The sequence below is a fragment of the Fistularia commersonii genome, chromosome 16 (genome assembly GCF_037954325.1).
Source record: "Fistularia commersonii isolate RoL2024-O1a breed Wild chromosome 16, RoL_Fcom_v1.0, whole genome shotgun sequence".
Lineage (NCBI taxonomy): Eukaryota > Metazoa > Chordata > Actinopteri > Syngnathiformes > Fistulariidae > Fistularia > Fistularia commersonii.
The window spans coordinates 7,510,508-7,533,703 of record NC_141299.1 but is presented as its reverse complement, the minus strand read 5'-3'; the positions used below and the strand labels follow the sequence as shown (position 1 = coordinate 7,533,703).

The window sequence follows — 23,196 nt, the reverse complement described above, 5'->3', positions numbered from 1 at the left end:
CTTGAGCCATTTTTGGATCCCCATATTTTTTATGTGTTTGAAATTTTCAAGACTAACACTGAATATATTCAAATCTCAGTGATTATTACCTTTTCCAACAGCAGATGTACTGACAGATGTGTTGGGCCATTTATCGTATGGCATGAGGAATATATAGTTTGCTGACTATAGGTACAGGCAGCCATAACATATTTCACAGTCAGTGCGTCGTCAATGCCAGTACTGTTGAGGGCATTAACAGGACCTTAAATGGGATTATAAATAGCCAACACAATAACGTAGGCAACATTTTTTACATAACTGGGGTCAAGTCACAAAATATTCTCGCACACGAAAAAGATAGAAGGAATATAAAGATTTATGCGTGTAAATGAATGCATGTGTGCGTAAAGTATCTGCTATTGGCGTTATGTAAGAAAGGGATCATATGCAAATTAAGCTGAGAAATGCTGAAAAGAAAAGAAAGATTATTAGTCACACCTAGTCAGCATTTGTAAATAGTTTACACTGCAAAAAATCCCCCCTGATGCTGATACAGTATGACAAATGGTTTTGTCAGAAACAGAGAGTTTGTCTGTGACCAAATGGGAACAAAGTAACAAATTTAAACACTGGTTCATGTCATTCTTTTGTAGGCAAAATATCCATTATCAGTGTGGCATGGCATATATCCCAAGATGACAACTGCAAACCTGCTTCACTTTAACCTTCAGCAGCCTAGCTCAACCCTCTGGGCGAGGTGATACTTTTTCCTCCCTCAAGAGTGACTGACAACTCATTGTGGCTTCAGAGTCACAAGCTTTGCACTGAAAGCATTGTAGGAAAATATGCAAGCAAGCTAGTTTCCACCTAGGACACCCAAAGCAGGCAGAAATAACTCCCTGAACACACAAAGGGCGGCTGTGAGGGTGTCTGGATTCCAGTGTTGGTGAACCATGTGTAAAGCGAGGAAAAAAGTCCTCTTTAATTTTCTATCAGACACATTTTCATGACTCATAATATTCACATTTCCTCTTTCTGTACTGTCTATCATGAGGAAAAGACCATGTTGATTCCCTCCGACACCCCAGAGGATTCTTCTTTCCTCCGCCATATCTCCCTTGACCTCGCTCTCATTTATGTCAGATTTATCAGCTCAACAGCATCTTGGACTCCACAATGAGAAACACTGACCTCAATGCAAATGTCAACAGATAGTTTCACAGGGAGGGTTCTTTATGATGCAAATACACATAAATCAACTTTACTCCAATTTTATGGAAAAAAAAAAAAAAAACAACAACAAAAAAAACACAAGCCCAAGTTTTACGGCCTTGTCATGACATGCAGCCTAACAGTTTGGCAAATGACTTGTTGCACGGGCATGTGTTTTGTGCGAGTTCATCCTCGGCCAGATATGCTCAGAATGCAGCTACTGACTGATTACACAGAGGCTTGGAAGGTGGGGATGTTCCATGACTCCAAATAGAAGAGCAATATACAAATGGCTGTGAAAAGGTCAACTAGAGATGACATTACATATGAAAACTATGTATGGCCATAAATGTTAAATAAACAAGCAGCTTTTAGACCTCCATGAATTACTTTATGTAATTAATTAGACTTAATATTGAATATCAATATAAATATTTAGTAGCCACATTGTTCACCATTTTCAGATTCTAACATTTATTGATTAGTCCAACATAAACAATAGAGGGATTTCAATGTCATTCAGGCCTTTGAGGAATAGTTTAGGGAACCCAAGACATGATAATGAAGGTTGGCTTTTTTGGTAAGTGTGTTGTACTATTTAAACCAAAGATGTAAATCAGTTGACTGACAAATACATGTCATATGTCAAAGCTGATTGCCTGGATAAAATCCTCTTTTTACTGCAGATACATTTCAAGAAATGAAATACATCCTGGAAAAAGTGCCATTTGTCACTGCAAAATAACTGAAAACCATTCTCAGCGATAATACACACGTACACCTTAATCCATATTTAACTAACATGACTTGTTATGTTTTCAAGATAATTATTATTTAGAAACCTGGACTTAGCTGATGAAGTTGAAGACTGATATACTGTATACTTCTTTATTTATTTGCCAGCTTACAAAATCTTGTGATAAATCAAACTGAATTTCATAACAGCCCTGTCATATGCAAATAGAAAATCTGGCTTTCTGGAGGTTTAATCATTGATGATTGATGAAAACAGTATGATGTACTGTACTGATGATTTCACCTAAACAAACATTACACCTGATGACTTGCAATGACAGCAACATTTCTTAATGAGCAGTCATACCAAATAGGTCAACTGCTACAATATAAATAGACAAGACTGGCTAATTGACGATGAACTTATAGTTGGCTGGCTGCCTGCATGATGTATCATTAGAAGAGATCATGACTATATATAGAAGAGAGTGGAGAGTAATGAGGCTGGTTATCACATGATTTATGCTTCAGGCCTGTTACTGAATATGAAGTATTTAATGAAGAGATATACTGACACTAGATGAATGATGATTATTCATATTTGTTTATGTAACCCTCTCCAGACAATGAAGTTCCTACTACAGATCTGTCACTACGGCTTCTGCTGTTGAGGTGAATGGCAGAAGCAATGGTTTGAGGAACCACTTCAAAAAAGATTGCATCATTATTCCATTGCCAGGCATATTTTGCAATCAGCATTTCTTATAATGATTAACAAGATTATCTTTTTGCCAAATGATGGTCCTAAAACCAAAATCATACGATTGCCACATGATAACGAGGCTAATAAAGCAATCGAAGAAACATAGTTAAGGTTCTTTTAAAAACGCAATTATAAAATTACAGAAGTAAATAAGGGATGTTAGCTGCATCGTAAACTTAATATTTATGGTTAGAATCTTTTGGAGGAAACGTGTTGTTACTTTTCCCATGAATACACATGATGATGATGATAATAATAATGGAGAATAGAGTGATTTTGAAGAGTAACACTTTAATTGAGAGAGACAGTCTTGCTCTCTAGAATAAAGGCTGTTTAACCTTAACTGTTGTCCATTAGTTGGATAGAGAGGTCTCAGCCACCCCGTGTGACTCCCATTAGCTGCCTGCTAGCCCACCCATGCGCAGTAAATATTTAACTTCATTCGTTTTCAGTATCCAAATACACCACTTCTTCGAAATGACAGTGGCATTTCAATAATTTCAACATTATTGCTTGAATGTCATTCATGTGGTGTAAAACTTTTGGGCTTGGAAGGCCCTATTCACTCCCATTTTTAGAGGCAATCATCTTATTAAAATCGTGGAACATGCTTTATAATGAGAATAACAGTTTGAGATTCAGCATATAGTGTGATGACCCCTCCATTGTGATTTTACTGCTTTTATCAATGCAGACCAAACAGAGGCAGAGTAAGTGAAAAGTGGGAAGAGGGAATGAGAAAGGGGATGGCAAAGACGGGAAAAGATGATGTCACCATTGGGCATGGAGCAACTATTTTAAGAATCTGATAGGGAGAAGACTGGCGTGTGGTCATCTTGAATGACGTCACAAATGAGATCAACTCTCTGCTCAACCTGCTGGTCAGATTGTGATCCTTCATGACCTCAGATATCAGTGATTAGATTACTGCACGTCAACTCCAAAGCAAAGACTTGGTTTGCTGAGCAAAGACCCCGCTGAAAAGAAAGTTAAGAAACAAAAAGAAGAAAAGTGATTGAATAAAAAGGATGACCTTTTCTCCTGCAGCAGAAGATGGATTTTAAAAAGCTAATGAAGCAAAAGTGCCATTGCAAGGACTATGGGTGGAGGAGAGAAAGACAACAGCAGAGACATAAAACTAAGGAGTGCCAGCTAAGATTGCATTACCCTGAAGCTTTACCTTGCCCTAAGCTACGCATGGAGATGTATTACTGGGCAGGGTTTCTGGAGTGTGTGTGGGTGTGTGTGTGGAAGTATTCAACCGTGTGGGAGGAGAGCACGGTGTTTTGGCAATTTCTGAACTTGCTTGCACCAACAAAGGAAATGCCTCCATCTGGTATTCATCACTATGTACTGTACACACACGCACACAGTGCTGTTATTGCAGATCTTATTCTTCTAAATGTAAAAGTTAGGCAAGCACCAGTACACACTACTAACATGCTGTTCCTGAACTGATTTGGTATCACCTCTGCTCACACTGACCCCAAACAGCAACATTTTACAACTGATTTTACTGAACCAATGGGCAGAGCCATCGCAGATCTTTGTTTTACCAGAAGTAATATATCCGAGAAGGCCATTCTTCAGTGCCAAAACCACCTACCCAGCCACCCACACTTACTGCCTACTCTCAGGCTCTCTCACTCACTTCCTTCCAATTGCCCTTACTCACTTGTGTACTATTTAATACTCTCCACGCTGACACCTAACCTTTGTTAGGACCACCAGTCCCCCTGGCACTATGCCGTAGGCTGTCAAACAGACAAATAAACAAACTGATAGAGCTAACACCCTGCCAGCTTGGCCGAGTTTCACAGCTATAAAGGTTCTTATCATGCCCGGCTTGTGTCCTGTGGGTGGATTTTATTAGCTTATTTAGCACATTCAGCCCAGTTCCAGCCTGAGTCCTATTGTGGGCCTTTTAGTGTGAGCAGACTGGCTCTGTAAAAGGCAGCAATTATCAAGTCCACTTTGTGGGGGTGTTGAATTTACACCATTTGGATTAGTCTGTACAGTAAGTGGTTGACAGTCCTGAATATAGGGTTTGGAAGAGGAGCAAGGCTGCGAGTGTCCTATGAGTGTGCAGTGTCACATCAAGCAGGACTGTGAAGAAGACAAATAGTTCACAGTAGAAGCCCTGAAAATGGAGCACAGTGTGAAATACCCTGTTACTAATGTGATAGGCCAAGATATTACAGCACATTGCATTCTCACAGGATCCACAAAGAAGCTCAAATTACAATGATATACTGCATACACATTTCAATTCAGCTGCGAGCAAACAATGTTAATGATGGACATTACTAAAATAAATAACACGCCATTGTTGGACCGACACTTTCTTGACCAGAATGAAATGAGAAAAACGACCTACCTAATAAAGAAAATAACACCGGAAAATCTCTTACATGGTCCATCAATAGCTTCTCTGTGTTTAATGGAGTTAACAAGAAAATCCAAGGTGTTAATTAGTCAATGTTTTGCCTGGTCTGGACGGGCCCATGGAAAAGATTCAAATCCAAATTCCCTCCTTTAGCAAAGACACTCTTGGCAGTATAGTGCCTTAATAATGTTGAATAGACAGATTGAAGCAAAATTTTGGTCCCCTAATGTAACCCTCAGTATATTTGAAAAAAAAAAATGAAAAAAAAATGACCTCATTACTGAACCACCTAAAATGTAACAGTATAAAAACAAAGAATTCACCCTCACAAGTAACATGGTTGGATTGTTACACCGATTATCTCTGACAGAGAGAGAGAGAGAGAGAGAGAGAGAGAGAGAGAGAGAGAGAGAGAGAGAGAGAGAGAGAGAGAGAGTGAGAGAAGATCATGCTTTCCGAAACCTTTTTAAAGTAGTTAGGTCCAAGTCCTTTTGTTGTAAAACCAAGTGACTCTTCGGAGAATTTAAAAAAGCAGTGTGATTTAAATTGCAACAAAATCCATGCACATATTTCCTGATGTACTAACTCGCACATGTGAAGGAAGGAAGCATAATAACTCAGATGTATGGTCCTGAAACTACTGTCTTGTGGTCTGCAGCAACCTTAGGGTCGATAGAGGCAGTGCTTTGCATTCATTGGTTTTGGAAACAAAAGAAAGGACACATGTATATGCACAAACTTGATACATGTTTATTTTACTCTTGCTTTTTATTTGTCTGTCCTTGGCATGCAAGAAATTTCTATTTAGTCTGTTCTGAATTATTTGACCAAGCTGTGAGGTAAACACTGAGGAAGAAAAACTGGAGTGTAAGTTCATGTAAGGTTTCTTCCTGGATGAAATGAGAGCGGTGGGACTGGATAAGAGACCATTATTTGTTACAGGGAGGTGGTTTTTCCTGCTGGGCCTTAGGGCTGTGACACCTCTGATGGTGTCTGTGGTGGACTATGCATGGCAAGGGTGTCCTCTTCCCTGAGGCAGGCCTAAACCTGACTGTATACTGTAATGTTTTCCTTCAGGGACTTATGCTCCCTGATGTTTCGCCCCTTAACCCAGAATATTTCCTGGTGGCGGGGCAGTGAACAAGGATGTCTCCCTGACACCCCCAGCAGCAAAACCTAACTGAATGTTGTTCCCCAAGCCTTGTCTTGCTGTTTCAGATAGATCTAGTGGCTTGCTTTCTCTACTTCCCCAAATAGTTCTTCGGTGTATCTACTAAATGTGGCTCCACGTAGGCCCAGATCCTTGAGCAGGTGTGATGGTCACTTGCCCACAAAGCCTCTGGCTCCCAACTCCACTGGGAGAAGCCTCACAACCCATCCACTTTCTCTGCACTCTGCAACCAGGTCTGAATACTTTGCCTTCTTTTTCTCATTGGAAGCTTCCAGTCCCTCCTCCCATAGCACCGTCAGCTCAATCATTGTTGCTGACTTCACAGCTGCAGACCACAGCACCACAGCTGGTCTCAAGGTGGTGCTCCATATTTCCTGTGGGAACTGGAGCTGCTTACCCAGGTCTACTTCCATCTTCCGGTCCGCCCCTGGTGATCATTGCTTGGCAAGTGTGAAGTAGGTGGTCATTTTTCTTGCCATCATGGAGAAGTAAATATTGCCCTCCACATTTGGTAGGGCTATGCTCCCAAAGTGCTCGATGGCCTTGGCATTCTGCTGTTAGGAAATAGAAACTGCCACTGCCCTTTGCCACTCAGATAGTATGCTGCGCTTAGTCCAGGGGATTCTCATCAGGGTCCATGGCAGCCTCAGCACTTCTGGACAGTTCTTATATGGGTTGCATGGTATTCCATTCTGGCCTGGTATTGAAGTAGATCTTGCTCATTGGACCATCTGCCTGACCGTGCTGAGCTTGATTGGTGACGCATCAAATAGGGCTGATGGTTCTGAGGGTCTAGGCACATACCCTGACGAGCCTTTGGGGGTGTTCCTTGCTTGGTCACTACATGGAGCATGGATGTTCTCCTGCAGTTCTTCACTGGAGATATCCAAGATTCCAATTGTCTTCTCTTCAAGGAGCGTACATGCAATGGATTCCTGAAGAAACTTGATCTTTCCTTCTCCTTCTGTATCTTCTGATACATTCAGTCCCCCTGAGGTAGGCAAGACATCTTCTGATCTTATCCCAGAGGTCTTTCTGGCCCTCCTTTGCCTCCCTCCAACACTTCTGTTTGCCACTGGGTCATCGATCTCTTTCTCCCTTCTACCCTTTGATCTTGCCACGGTTTCTCTGATGGTCCCCATGCCGTACCTTTTGCTGCATTCTTCATACAAAATATCCCCAAACAGGTTTAGCTTGGCTACCACTGACCCGCAGAGGGCATTTTGCATCACAGATGTTAGTCCAACTTTCTCCACTCCTCAGCCTCATTGGCCTTTGGCCACTTGATCTTATTCCTTTGGAGTTGGTTCTTCAGGTTCCTGGCCCTTTGACTCGCCTCCATTCTTGGGTCACCTGTAGGTGCTACTGGGTTCATTTCTTGGGGTTCATCAGCATCCCTTCCTTCCTCAACTCTCCTTTCCACTTACTCTTCCTCTGAAACATCGGGCCCATTGGCGCTGTGTTGTCAACCTGGCCTTGGATCCCATTTGTCTGAACTGCTCTTACGGGGGCAGTGCAAGGTTGCATCAGACTACCACCCCTCACAGTTGTTTTTCTCGGCCAGTCCGAACCTCCTTGAGATCTTCTCTTTTGTCAGTATCTTTGTGTTCATTATCATGTGGTCTATCCTTGTAAGCCCTTCTTTCATTCTGCCTCCTGGAGGGCCTTCAGGTTTCTTTGTTTCTTCTTCGCAGTTGGCTTTGTGTGTCTTCCTCTTGGGAAACCTTGAGTGTAGGGTCACTAGTCTGCATCTCCCGATGCTGTCTATCATGCGACCACCAGTCTCTCCTGGTTGTCCTCCAGTCTTTCCTGGACTCCAACTGCTCAATTCACAGTAGTTACTGTCCCAGAAATGTATTATTCGTTACAGGGAGATGGTCTTTCCTGCTGGGCCTTAGGCCTGTCGCACCTCCGACAGTGCCTGTATCATTAGTCATGAAAAACTTGTTTAGTATTTGGCTTTGCATCACGTCAATGGTAATTTAGCTGTTTGTTTGTGTTTTGACACAAATTCATATCAAGATTTTTGATTCCTTCACATTCTACTCAGTCACAGTCAGTCAAGCAACCCATGACTGCTTATATATTTCAATATTCAGCCAAGCTGTGATTATTTTAAAATACCAATCTGCTGTTTCATTCCGTGCCCCGCTTTAGCTTCTTTAGTAATCAGGGCTATGTAGCTGTGCTCAGTGACAAACAAGAAGCAAGACAGATAAATGCAAGATGAAATACGGATGAATAGCATTGCTTTTCCTCACAAAACCAAGATAAAGAGACATCAGGCCTCAGTCACATCACTGCTGATATTTCCATTGGAAATTCAGAGACAAGGGAGAGATCAGACCTTTTTATAAGATGCTGTGTTGAGCTGGCTGCAGCTGGAGCATTTTGATGGTATTTGTGACACTGTAGGATAGATAACAATAACATGACAATCAAATATAAAATGTACAACCTTGTTAACTTCATTACACACAGTACACTCCATGTGAGATGAGGCTACAAATGGCTGAGCTTGTTAGCCAAGACTTAAATTTTGTCTCATTACTTGGGTAATATTTACCTTTGAAAAGCACAACATACCATCTGTGAAAATGCGAGATGATAATCTGATCTGTGCTTTGCAGGAAGGTCATAAAGTGCTATCTGTATTAAAGTAATACATCATTTAAAAAGTCCTAGCAGCAGTCCCAAGAGATCTAGATTGTTGCAAATGAATAACAAAAACAGAACATATTTTTCTTCAGCAGTTACTCTTTATACACTCATCCCACAGATGAATGTGCTTTTGAGGCACAATATAGTAAGCATGATTTGGAAACGTTTGGACGATATCCAGCCTGTCTTTGGCAGCTTTTCAATCTTCTGATGTTTTGCATTTACTAATCTTTTGCTAAACTAAAGAAGATAAACTTTATACTACATACCATAATCAAACCACAAAGTTTACATGTGTCATTTTTGTGAGGTCAAGTTTCAGCAAAGTTTTCAGGACAAAACACTTGGGAATGTCTTGACTCATGATGATAGAAATGAGGGTCTGGTTACAATGTCCCCAGCTTGGAATATCAGAAGTTGCAATAAACAGTGACTAAATCCAACTTTAAAGTAACACTTCCTTTTTTTGTCCCTTTCATTACACAATTTTCACAAATTCTCCCTTTCTCAGAGCAGGGCTTTGACACTCTCCATCAGTGGCTAGAGCCGAAGTGTTCAAGATGTGTCATCTATCATCTGTGCTGCGAGGAGGGTGAACATGCTGCACTTCAAACAGGTTTCCTTCAGCAGGTGTGGATCAGAAGCCCTGGCCACGCTCAAGCCATTACAATCATAGTCAAATCTCACCCCTCGGCTTCCTGTTGACTCACTATCCTAGGTGTTCGGAATTGAAATTCGGCATATACTCAACACTGCCACTCGAAGGACTGCATTTCTTCAAGCTGTCAGGGGATCGACAAAATCCCTGAGCACTTATTTTGTTAAAAAAAAACAAACACCTTTATCTACATAGAAATGTGGTTAGAAAAAGGTAATAAAAAGGTGAGAAAAAATTCAAAGGTGAAACATTCCTATTGTGTCACTTTTTTCCCGTCAGAATAATGATCTTTTATCATGTTTTTCCATCAGCGTGTTGACTCGCACATGAACCGAACTGAATTCCCATTTCACCATGTGATGAGTCATGGTGTACATGACGTGACACCGAATTAATTATACGTAAAATGTTTGATAGCAATTGGATAGAATGCTCTCTGATTTACTCATCTAAACGGAAGAAATTCAGGTGCATGACTGGTTCCATTTTCTTTGCTAACATATTTGATGAAATCATTCTGTTTTCGGAGAGATCAACACTCCGAAATGAAGACAGAGTAGACTGATATTTTCAGTATATTACATTATCATTATCAGGAATGAGGGTTATAGAAAAAAGTATTTTATCTTGAATACTACATGTGCCCTATCTGCAGGATTGTGCAAAATCTACTCCACTGGTTTAAATTCTATGAACAGGTATGTTTTGCTTCAGGAAGCATTTCTGGCATTTTCATTCATTACTCAAGACACAGTACTGGAATGTAGAAAACAAAATCATACTTATTTACAGCGTTGTATCAACTCTATGCCATCTGTTAATGTAAGGAGTTCCATGCAGATTTACCAGTGGAACTGCATTCAAGAGATGTCTCTTGGTTTTGGTTTTGCTGTACAGTTTTCCATTGTTTTGAATTTTACAGTATTTATTTGTATCTTTTATTTCTGTGGTCAAAATGTCTCTTTGTTGATGTCAATTGTATTTCTCAGGTGCTTAGAATGTTTTGATTGTGAGAAATACTCCACCACACAACGCCCACCTTTCTTGATAATAGCTTACAAGGAACAGTTGTTCACAGAAAACTTTGTCATTCACTGCCAGTAATGTGTTTCTCAATCATCATTGTTATTGTTTAACAGTGACCCGCAAAATTCCTCCTCACCCACCCATCTGCCCATACAGACCACTGTAATACCTGGAAGTCCATTTGATTCTCAGACATCGTCCATCTTAATTCTAACAGAGTATCAAGTATAAAGCTCCCTTAAATAAAGGAGGGTGAGTCTAACCCTTAGTTAATCCTAGAGTGAAATTTGAGCAGATCAGTCCAAATCAATGCAAAGTAAGGAAAAACAGGATTAAGATTTTCTTTGTGTCCACAACATAGTGGCAAAACTATGTGCATTCGAGGTCAAACATGTACTTGTTGAACAGCCAGATGGCTGAAACATCTCATATGTGACATCTTAAAAAAAAACGACTTTCTAACTCGACAAAATGGAATTCACCGACAGAATTATGCAAAAGCTTATATAAGAAAGGTGAATGCTGTTCTTGTGCCTCACACTATTTCCCGTAAAGACTGCCTTTGTCTGAGGAATTCCAGGAGTTCTACTCCGTGCTGTATGCATCAACACATCAGGTATGTAGGCACTGATATGTGGTAGCATCCTGGTATTGCTGGGAGTGTGCTGAGGTGTGTCTGTCCCACTCACTGCCTCTCCGGGGATGAATCAGGAGGAAATGGTGGCAGCAGAACAACAGTAGCACGCTGAGTGTGTCGGACATGGCCCATTTTTCTCCCGAGGCAGAGGACGGCCCGTTAGTGACTTTGATGGATTGGAATGCTGCTCACCCACACACACGCACGCCCACACATGTCCCACACACTCATGTCTCTCACACTACAAACTCATGCGTTGTTGTTCACACACAGACACACAAACCAATCGTGCACAGGCTGTTATGTCCTACCAGTTCTGATATCCAAAGTGAAGTGTTTACAACCCACCCACACTGCCTTCCTACCCAGTCAATGAACTCTTCCCAGTAGTCTCTATGATGCATTATCATGTAAATGTCTGCATATGGGGGCTGCTCTAGCATCCTCCATCACAAATGTACCCATGTGTATCCTACTGCACTGCAACATATCGAAAAAGATTTCTGCTTTTAAAATGCATCATGACAAATGTATGCATTAACACACTTCTTTTACTCGACTCCAAGTCCATTTGTGGTAAGAACACAGAGACAGGACAGGGATATATTGGGTGTTTTCTACTATAAGAAACACAAAGGGTATGACAATATGTGGACCAATAGACTGCGGTTACATGCGGCATGCTTATATCGTCACAAAAATGTATCAGAATTTCAGCTCACTACAAAGACTAATCCAGTCAAATGAGACCAGGCTGTTATGCGTGACTTGAACTCAGCTGACAGCCATTGCTGCTGAATAGCATAGCCAAGGCATCTCATGGCTGAAAGCAGAACGTGACTCTCAAGTGGCCAGAGTGACAAACATCACTGCACATTAGCCTTTGGTCTGCTCAAACGCTCAGGTCCCGTAATGCGCTCCTGCTGGAATGACAAGTATCATCACAAGCTATATTGCAATCAGCCTTTTGAGTCAAGCTAAGAGTTGTGTTTCAGCTTGAGAAGGGAGTTTATCCATCCCCTATTACTTTGTTCAACTGAATCATCATCTCCCACAGAGAACGAGAGAGACGATAGAAAGATAGGGAGCTGCTCGGGCAAAGAAAGACAGGCGACTTTGTCTGGCTTTGTTTGCTTGCAGACTCCTTTAGATAAGGCCTATGTTTCTTTTCAACACATGCTGCATTATCACCCAGGCACATGTAGACACATGAGGATGATTCAGTCCTCAGACTGTGTAATAATATGCTGGTGCATGCCGTCCCGTGCACAGTTGGGAGAAGTGTCTCTGTAATCAGACAGACAGTCTGTCCTGGTCCCGAGGCAAGAGCGAAGAACTGCTCTAGCGGGTGCATGCTGTGTGACTTCTAAGGTCCTTTCTCTCTCTCTCTCTCTCTCTCCCCCTTTTTGTTACAATGCACAACAACACTTTTGTGCTTGATGTGAACCTTATAATGAATATCAAATATCTGACATAAACTTCTGTCTCGGTATGTGACCGTTTGTGACATTCACATAGTTAGATTTTGTGCAACTCAGTACTCAACCAACCCACACATCTGTCATGTTGTACACGCATGTAGTTGTTAGATAGATCTTGGATAGATAGATTTTTTTTATTTTTCATTTTATCTAAGCAGTGCAGAATTATAAGAACTGCTTCTGGTGAAGTCAGTGTTGATTTTGTGCTACATTGACTTTGTTTTAATTTTGTTGATGTTATTATTATTATTATCTAAGCAGCGCATACTTATGAGAAACGCTTACAATGAGGTCTATGTTAATACACTACTGTATACAAGTTATTATTATTTTTGTTGTCATTATCATGATTCTTCTTGTTGTTATCTAAGCATCGCAGAATGATAGAAATGCTTATAACGAGGTCCACGTTGAGACTGAAAGCTGTCTGTGTTTAAATGTTAAGTACAAGATATGATGCAGTGATTATCGCAGCTCTGCTTCATCTGACGGTCGCGGTAGGTCGGTTTCCGTTTACCGGCGTCCGTACTCTCGTATCCCGGGTGTGTGTTTCCCTGCACCGTTGCCCAGTAACATTTTTCTGCCGTCAAAGACCGGCAACACCCCGGCGTTGCCAAGTAATTCATTTCATTGAAGTTTTCTTAAGGTCGTCTGAGAGATACATGCCGCTGTTCCGTTTCCGGTGAGGTTAAAGGCCCTTCCTGCCGTCGGTGCGGTGAGGTATCTCGATCTGTGACAGCTTTGACGTGCGCACATTCTTATCACTCGGGAGCGCGCCGCGCGTAATAGCGGTTACCCGCCAAGCGACACCACCTTAAATCACATGCTGACATAACACCGAGCGCTCTCCACCCATATCCGAGAACAGGCGGTTAAGAGGTGGTGTCTCACCTTCCCGATTTCGGTCTTCTAACCGAGAAAGACGCCGGCGTGCCGAGAACACACGGCGGCATCTCGAAGCCACATCTCCACCGAGCTGCGACAGACCGGAGAGAGAGAGAGCCGGTCCTGATTCAATCTTGTGGATTTTCGAGGGATTGGATTAATCCAAGAGCTATCGCGGTTTTACATTTCATGCCAAAGCTGGGGGAACCGACGGGAACGCCGCTGACCCCTGCGCGAAGCTTTACCGTTTTCGCCCAAATCATCGGTGAGTCCAACCAGTTTGATAGTTTACTTCAAACCACGTCGGTAAAAGTTTTGACATGGAGCGAGATTATGTCGCCGGTTAACCGATTGAGCACCGACGCGTTTGTGATTCGTTAAAAAAATGTATTAACAACCTTTAAGACCTATGCGAATTTTTGGACTGAGAATACGTTGTTTGTAAGAATGGTAATTAATAACAGACTGGAATTAATGCTAAGTAATAGATCAACTATTACATGATAACAACTAACAGCGAGCCTGTTATGAATTTTTATTTTTGATGCTTGAGCAAAATGAGATTACACTCTATTTGCCCACTATTACCTAAGTATGCGAAGTAATACTCAATTTAGCGAAACTATGAATCAGTATTTTAAAAGTGGCCACTGGGTGGCGACAGACCACCTTTGTATTTTACGCTCCGGTCTCACGTTGGAAGAATTAAAAGAGGTCAACTTCGCTGGTTAAAAATAAGGAATTCATCTTCAATGTCATAAACGGTTATCCTAGTTTCAGCTATTTCAATACATGCTAAATTTCAAGATCGTTTTTTTGCAAGTAAACGCTTCGCTTGATGATTTACATTTCTGCCGTTCGTGCAGACTAGTGTTGTTGGTGATTAGAAAAAAAAGAACTTTCACAGCACCAGTCACTCCTTCCAAATTATCATGGTAGATTTCATGTGCGGTATTGCATCTCCACGTGATATTTCCTGGCACATTATCCTGCATCTCTCTCTACCTGGAGAGAATGCCCAGTCGAATGCGTCATTTGCATACTATTTCAGTGGGTTGAGCGTGTTGCTGAGGTCAGGGGAAAGAGGATGGCGTCACTGCTATTAATGTCATAACGCCCTAACCAGTAACCCAGATTTACCAAAAAAAAAAAAAACATTTACTTTCCGTTCATTGTCCAACCATAATATTACCTTTTATTATTACCGATTCAAATAACCATCCTTTTTGGTCGGTACTTCCTGTCTGTCTATGATATAACCTAAAAAGCAAAGTCTATTTGTAGAATGTGATGGACAATGTTGTTGCACAATCTGCCACAGGGAGACATCACCGCTGTGCAGATAAGGAGTTGTTGCGTGACTGAATGCGGAGTCAATGACGAGGGCTACTTCTGCTCTGCGTGCAGCGATCTGTTTATATCAGACACACCTTAACTGAGCAAAATGTGAATACGCATAAGGACATTCATATAGATATTTTTGAAAGATACACAATGTAAAATGTGATAGGTTACGGCTCCCATACAAAGGGAATCCTGCGTGGACCCTCCAGTGCGGGGTCGCAGATCCCCTCGGGTGCCGCAGGCTTCTGCTTCAAAGGCACATATTTGGTTGTATACTGTAATTTATTATGAATGGCTTTAACTCGCCTGCTCTCCACGTGGGTGTAGATCTCTGTCTCCTATTGGCTGAGATCAGCAGCATTGTGAAGTAGCGCCGCTGTGATTGGCCGGACCGCCCCTTCTCGGAAGTGGGTGTGGTTTACTGATGGTGGCGCTAAGATACTCTGAGATGTCCATTGTCGGTCCCCCTCTGGAGCCGCGGTGGTTATGAGCGCGCTGCGCCTCTCTCTTCGGCCGCATGAGGCTTCGCAGCTTACGGATCCCGTGCCCCCTTCCGTAAAACTCTCAACGGCTTACTAAATACAAGAGGACTACGTTTTGTTTTTAAGAGACTTTGCTTTTATTTTATCTTTTTTTTTTCGTTTAAAGGCGCACTTATGCGTCGTGGTATTACAGCATGCTCGCGTTTCAGCCCGATATTTCATCGTCAATGTAGCGTCTCGTAATGACTTTGTCTTCGCATATTAAGACCACACAAAGGAACCCGAGTCTTGCGTAGTTGACTCTCCCGCAGGGATGTTTTTCATGATACCAAGCGGAAAGAAAACAGACCGGCTTTTATTCTGAGTCCCAAAGGCGAGCGGGAGAGAGAGGGAGAAGAGAAAGACACGCAGCTCTGAATGCTGCCTTTGATTTGCAAAAACAACCAAGAGATCTGCCGCCTCCTCCTCACCCTCTTCATCTCCGGATCTGCTCGACTTCTCTCCCCCCCGCTTCCCTGACCCACAGGTTATCGGATGGACCAGCATCCAAGTACCCGGAGCTGCACCAGCCGCGGGGCTTCGTCCTGCGAGGCCGTCCCGACTGAGCCCTCCATGAACCTGTACATCCACTCCACCACCGGCACACGCTTCGAGCTCTCCTTGCCCCAAGAGGAGACCGTGGAAGGACTGAAGAGGAGGCTGTCTCAGAGGCTCAAAGTACCAAAAGAGAGACTCGCACTGCTCCACAAGGAAACGTGAGTAAAGCCCATCCTATCTAATTTTCTTAAAGAAGTATCCCCTTGAACCTGCTGGTGACTATAAAACCACAACCCAGGCTTCCCCTTTTGTTTTACAAAGAATCTGCACACAACTACACCCCCACCCCCCATCACAGCGCTCTGCTGGATCTTGTTGTTTAATATTGAAAGATCTTAGTGTTCGTGCATCATTCACCTCCGGGGCTCTGGAGTGCTTCTAAGATACTTGTCAAATGCTTCTCCGGAGATCTCGGCTGCTTAAGGGCATCGATACATTTATGGAAACCAAACCAGTGAACACACTGTCTTAGAATTGCTCACAAGGGGAGCCGTGGTCACCAGAACAGCACTGATGAGGCGGGCTTGCATTGATTCGTCCCTCCCATGTTATAAATTCAAAGATTGGACTGAATTGCAAATGCTGCAAGACTCAGCCTCCTTACGCATCACCAAGTGAAGTTTCACCTTACCCTTCAGCAGTATTGTTACTCATCAGAGACATAAACCTGCGTAACACAAAGTAGATACAATGGATGTGTTGTTTTTTCATGGTAATAGTTACTTTGGAAACAGGATATCGTCTTTGTGATGTCAGTGGATTTTGGGGGCGTGAGGTCACCTTCTAGGATTCTTAGAAAATGTGTCTGTAATAGCACAGTAGGGCTGCTCTACATAGATAATGCCAATAGTTTTTCATTATGTAAATTTGCTGAAACCAGACCTAAAATGAGGATGTTTCCAAATGCATGAGGCCCAGGTTAATTGAGTCAACCATAATGCAGGTGGTGTAATGCAAAAACTGAGCAGGGCTTTAGTAAATGCAAATAGTATGTATTGTTTTTCAGCCTCCATCCCTTTCACCCATTGTGATCACTCAATAAATCACATCATCCTTTAAACTGTGAAACCCCGTTTTTAAAGCCCCTTTCTAATCCCCTCATGCTCCTCAAACTGTAGACTTGGGAGCAAGTCAGTACTGGGGGTCTTTGTTCTGGTCTGCTCTGGGTTAGATTTAGGTCATTTGTGAACGTCAGATTCTTCTAAAACTTCATAGCTGTATTGAATGTCAACCTTACTAGGCTAAGTGATATGATAAATAATCTCTGAAAATATGTGGAATGCAGGTTGACAAATAATGAAAATGTTAAAAAGCAAAACATTTGGAAATGTTGAAAACATTACACGCGTACATGTTCTTTTAGGGTTTTTGCTGCACATGGAAAATTTTCAATTCTAGCTGTTTTTCCATCCATCTTTTAGTCATTTAATGAAATGGGCGATTGGTTTCACTGTGAATTTAGTGTGAAAATAGCACCTCTACTTAGTCAAATGGCAGCGGTGCCAAATATCCACTGCAAGCAGTTGTCAAACTCCACTATACTCGAAATTGAAATATGACAGCACAATCAATACTTCTCTTTCATGGAGCTTTTCACCCACGGCTCTTTTCCAAACTAGTTTTGAAGTCTGTCTGCCCCCCTGGCTGAATGGTGTTTATGTGTCTGAAGAGAGACATTGTCAGCACAGTCTAATTATCTTGTTCTTTCTAACCCTGTAGGCGACTAAGTTCAGGCAAACTCCAGGATCTAGGCATCTCTGATGGGAGCAAGTTAACACTTGTACCAACCGTTGAAGCAGGATTAATGGTAAGTCTCACACTACTCTTGATTTTATTTAGTTTAAAATTGAAAAAAAAAGATGAAAAAGCAGTATCTCACCATTTGTTATACATCCTCCTGTATTTCCACATGTATTGGTTTCCCAGTTTATGCAAATACTGCTTCCTTTTTTTCAGTCTCAAGCATCAAGACCCGAGCAGTCAGTAATGCAAGCCTTGGAAAGTTTAACAGAAACTCAGGTAGGTCACGAATGTGTCTCCAAAAAAGTCCAAAACATTATCCAGATATGCAGAAAGCAGGGAGAGAGAGGGAGAGATGAGATGATCAGGCCATGCAATCCTCTTTGCTTGTCTAATCTCAGTCCTTTAAACAAGCCAAGCCAAACTAGACATCAAGTGTGAGCTTTTAGGATATAATAATAATAAGGAGCAACACCCCGATGTATCCTAGTAACATCTGTGAAAGTATGCACACGCATGTATGCGTGTGAACTTGATGCAAGCGTGAACACCAAAGAAAAGGACATATGAGCTACAGAGACAGTTCCTCTACCTTTCTGTATAATCTTTCATCTGTAATCGCTGACTTTTTGTATTTTATGCACACATAAAACAGACGCGCACATTCAAGTTTCCAGGAAGCGTGGTATAGAAATAGTCTCACTTACATGACAGAGTGCTGGATCATCAAATGACAGCCCTCTGTCCAAGTATGACTATTTGGTCTAAAGAAAGCATTTATACATAGCTGGGCATGGGAGAGCAGTGAAATGGATCAGTAACACTGCAGATATACAGTATTTGTTTGCGTCAGTGTGGAATGACTCACTTTAATGATCAATGGCAAGAGTGAGGCATAAAAGCCAAGGATCTCACCGTGCTCGCAATAGAGATAGCTTGAGCAAGTACACGGGTGATAAGGCAGCGTGCACACAGACAACAGTGTGACGTATGAAACACTCTACAGCTGACTGCCTGAGTCAGATCAACTTCCTTTTGTAGCGTTGTGTAACACTGGCACACACGCAGAATCAGCAATGTGACGCTATTTGATGTCAAAACAAAAAGCAAAAATGGAGGGCATCATTGGACTAGGATTTAATGAGATGTGTATTTCAAAGATTCAGCTGTTGCAATCTGATTACAGCCACTACAGGGGTACGGTAAATTTACTCAAATTTTTTTTTTATCAGGTTGTGGGTTGTCTAGAGATAACAGGATGTACAGTGGTGTGGTTTCATTCCCTGGCGGTGATTTTATGATGGGAATCCTGGCCTGGTTGATTGTGTAAACTCAGCAGGCGTCTCTTAGCAGTGAAAGCAGATGACTGCATGACTCTGTATGTGTGTGCGTCTTATTGGCTGGAAGTCCATACCTCAGATTAGTGGGCTGGAGGAAATCTTTGCCTGCCTGTTACTATGACTCTCAGCTTCACCAGTAAGATGATGGTTGAACCATCATCACTGTCCACTTCCCCCTGCTTTTCTCTTCAGCCCTTGTTACAAATAAGATTGAAACCATTTTTACTCAAGGATGTTACAATACTTTGGAAATATGACTCAAGTTCTTGTTACTGGTCTTTCATGGACATTGATTTGTGCAGTCACTACATTGGAACATTTTATCTACTCATTCAATCTTTGAGCACTTTCACGGAGATGGCGATGTACATTAGTAAAATAATATTCATCAATCCATCCAATCCATCTTCCCCCGCTTATCTGGAGTCGGGTTCCTGGGGCAGCAGCCGGAGCAGTGAGGGGCCAGACCTCCCTCTCCCCCGCCACATGGTCCAGCTCCTCTGGGGGGACCCCGAGGCGTTCCCAGGCCAGCCTAGAGACATCGTCTCTCCAGCATGTCCTGGGTCCTCCACGTGGTCTCCTCCCAGATGGACATGCCTCCCTCCCCCGGGAGGCGTCATGGAGGCATCCCGACCAGATGCCCGAGCCACCTCATCTGACTCCTCTCTCTGCGGACTTTGAACTTTAAAACTTTTAACTTTAAAATGTGTTACTTTAAAAGTTATCAGTTTCACATGAACCACTAATAAAACACTATTGTTAAAGTGTGTTACATTTGAGATGATGGACTAATTGGCAGACCAAATATAGCAAGGGGAAAACACACAATGCTGCTTCAGTTTTAGCCCAAAAATTGATTCAGTTTTTTCTTTTAAATCATGGCGCAGAAGAAGGCACAATAGAATAGAATGCGCTTTAATCATACAACAAATGGGGACATTTCAGTTGGATGCGTTGGGATTCTGAATTTGAGTTTCATTAGAAAAAATAGGCATTGAAGTTTTCGCTCACTTCCCGTCCCCCTATACACTTGGGCTATCAAAAATCAGTCAATGCACTTAGCTTTTCAAAGTGTCTGATATGTTATCTGATATGACCTTATACCCGAAAATAACCTCAGTTATAGTGATCGCATCGCTTACTATGGTACTCTGAGAAAAAACAGTGGGAAGCCATCCTTTTATATATTCTCCATCCAATTGTTGCTTAATATTAGCTCTCATCAGTACATTGGGTGTTTTGCAATGAAGCTTGAATCTAATAGGCAGCAGCTGGCCAGCAAAACAACCTAACGCAAAAAGCCAGCTCTTGCGGTTGTTAGAGACTTTTGTGGAACCAGTTTGATAGGAATTGTTTTATAGAAACTAAACTCCAGCAATTATTGAAATAGGATCTTTTATTACTTTGCACTGTCTCCCATTTCCCTTCTCCTGTGTTTCTGCTTAACAGCCGTCCCTAGGCTCCTACAATTTAAATGTGGTTTGGTGTGCAAGTCCGGCTAGCTGCTTCAGTTTGTCTGTAAATGCTGGCTTCTTTAGAGAGACCAATCCTTGCTGTGTTAATTCCTCCTCCTGCATCTCACTAGAATTTTGCATGACATCTAAGCTGTATTAATCCACTGCCTACTGACAGCCCATCAAAATACAGTTCCGTGTACTACTCTCTTTGACCTCATACCTCATAGAGGTTGTGTGTATTGCTTATATATGTGGTGATGCATAAGCGGACACACACACACACACACACACACACACACACACACACACACACACACAGACACACACACACACACACACACACACAGAATTGAAAGGATATATTTAAGAGGATTTCTGATCTTGCTCAGAGAATGAGAAAATTGTCTGATCCTAGTAGTAAAATGAATGTGTACTTACAATGCAAGCGCTGGTAGCAAAATGAAAGCAATTTCCCCCCAAATTCGGGGCATATGTAGTCAGTGACATCACCTCCCCAACTATTGATCTTGGTATTTGACAGAAGGAGAAGGATTATATGTCCCTCTCAGCACACAGGGACTATTTGCTCATTGATGCACATTGATGTTGGAATAAAAGCCAACCAAGCAGGCAGGCATCACCCTTACCATCCCCCACTGCCCATCCCCCATGCAGCCACCTCTTTGTTCGTGTCTAAAAGCATGAGCACCAAACCTGCCCATTTGACAAACCCACTGACAAACAACAATGATGGAGGGTCATTCTTAAGGTTTACCTCTCCCCCATAATCCCCTTTAATTTTGAAAATATTAATAGGTGTCAGCTTTACAACATTGACTACAGCTACATCACTGTGCACTTACTAACAGACCAATGCAGAGACCACCAAAACTAATTGGTATTTTGATAAAGTTTGCCTTGAACACCACCGAACATTGCTTAGGGAGAAGGATGTGCTTGTCATTCCACCTCTCCAATGAAATATTGTGTTACATAAACATATCTGTTCCCTTTTCTCACCATTGATTCATAGTTCCTGTCCAGACGCACTTCTCTCTTGTCCAATTCCTCCTTATCTGAGTGTTAGACCTGGAAATTGTCATTGCAACTAGAAATAGAGCAATGCAAATCGTCACGGTCTGAAATTCAGTGGACAGTCACCTCCAAGTTACCATTATCTCATTTTCCCTACTCTTGCACCCTCAGGGGACAACACAATCAGGACAGACATGTGCGGGAACAAAGACAAAAAGCTTCGCCTAGTGCCTTCTTAAAACATGCCAACCTTAGTGCATACAATGTTTGCATGATGTCCACATTGGGAAGGATGAGCGCAAATGCCTGGCTGACTCACAGATGACACAATACAGTGGAGAATCTTTTCTGAGAATCTGTCGAAAAATAACAGTGTCTGCCTGCAGCGAAAAGCTTATTGTAGGGCATTGTGTGAGTTTCAGAACAATCACATTTCAGTCTGTGCACATGACTTTGTGTAAACAGCTCAATCCAGGTGGTCAATTTGTTTCTATTTCCAGTCATGTACCTTGTACCTGCCTTATCTCGATGCCGGTTAATCAGCTGTATTGGCATTACTAGAAATCATTGCAATTACAGTTAGGATTTGGGACTGCAAGGAATTCAAAAATGACAAAGTCAATGTGTCTGTCAATATGAGAGGATCTTCCTCTATTCATAGCATACAACTCTGCCCTTCCCACTGCTATTGAATAACGACTCTTTATATGCACGCAGCTTTGGGGCGGTTGTATTTGGTCTTTGGAATGGTAATGTGTCGTATTGTTACCTAAAAGAAAGCTACAGAAATTAATTTGTTGCTGAATGTGTAAATCAAATTGTGTATGGAATACGAAACAATGCTAATCGCAAGGCCTATTCACTCCTCGCTCATGTAAATCTTGGCCTTGAAAATTGCATTAATAAGCCGATCATACAGATTTTTTTGCACCTGTGTAATCCCTTTTATGATGCACAAATGCACAGTGGGAGTGAAGTGTGGTAGGGTGAAAGGAATCAAGGTGTTGTTGACCAATCAAGGGAGAGATGGATTTTGCAGCGGTTTTCATTGTCCTATTGTGTTTATGTGTCTTGTTCGCAAGCGTATGCGTGTATCTGTGCTTTGGCCAACATGACTGCCTCTTTTCCCCTTATTTCGTTCTTTATACAAGTCGTGACCGTCATTGTTTCCTCGTCCCTGGTGACATTGAGCTTTTGTGATTCAAGTAGCTGGGATCGTGACTGGTGGGGCGACTGCGTGGGAGGATGGAGACAAGAATATCATGTCTGATAGCTACTACCAAGTCTAATGAAGTCAATTAAGCCTATGTTATAGATGAAACAGAGAGGTGAAGGTCAAATACTCAGATCAGTTTGTATATACAAATATAAATATTCCTCTGCAACTGTATTAGTTATTAATGACGTCCTGATTATCGTCCATTACCCTTCAGTGCTTTTGTGTGATTATTTTTATTTTTTTATTTAGTTGTTCCAGCATCATTTTGTCAAACAGCCTTTGCAGCTGCAGATATTATTGTTCACGGAAAAGAGTTGAAACAGATTGTCTACCATCACAGACCACAGTGAGGGTTTCTTTAGTGTTGCTTGACTTGAATCGAGGC

At 42.0% G+C, this 23,196-nt stretch overlaps 1 protein-coding gene across 1 annotated transcript in view; it reads left to right on the top strand.

The window, feature by feature from the left end:
* The first annotated feature begins 13,572 nt into the window (after positions 1 to 13,572).
* The window catches only part of midn (midnolin), a 28,734-nt gene continuing 19,110 nt past the window's right edge, over positions 13,573 to 23,196 (top strand). Inside the window, exons 1-4 of the mRNA XM_086161826.1 lie at positions 13,573 to 13,862; positions 15,950 to 16,178; positions 17,740 to 17,827; positions 17,977 to 18,039. Coding sequence (XP_086017952.1) covers positions 13,787 to 13,862; positions 15,950 to 16,178; positions 17,740 to 17,827; positions 17,977 to 18,039 — 456 coding nt within the window. The 5' untranslated portion in view covers positions 13,573 to 13,786. The remainder of the gene's footprint in view (positions 13,863 to 15,949; positions 16,179 to 17,739; positions 17,828 to 17,976; positions 18,040 to 23,196) is intronic.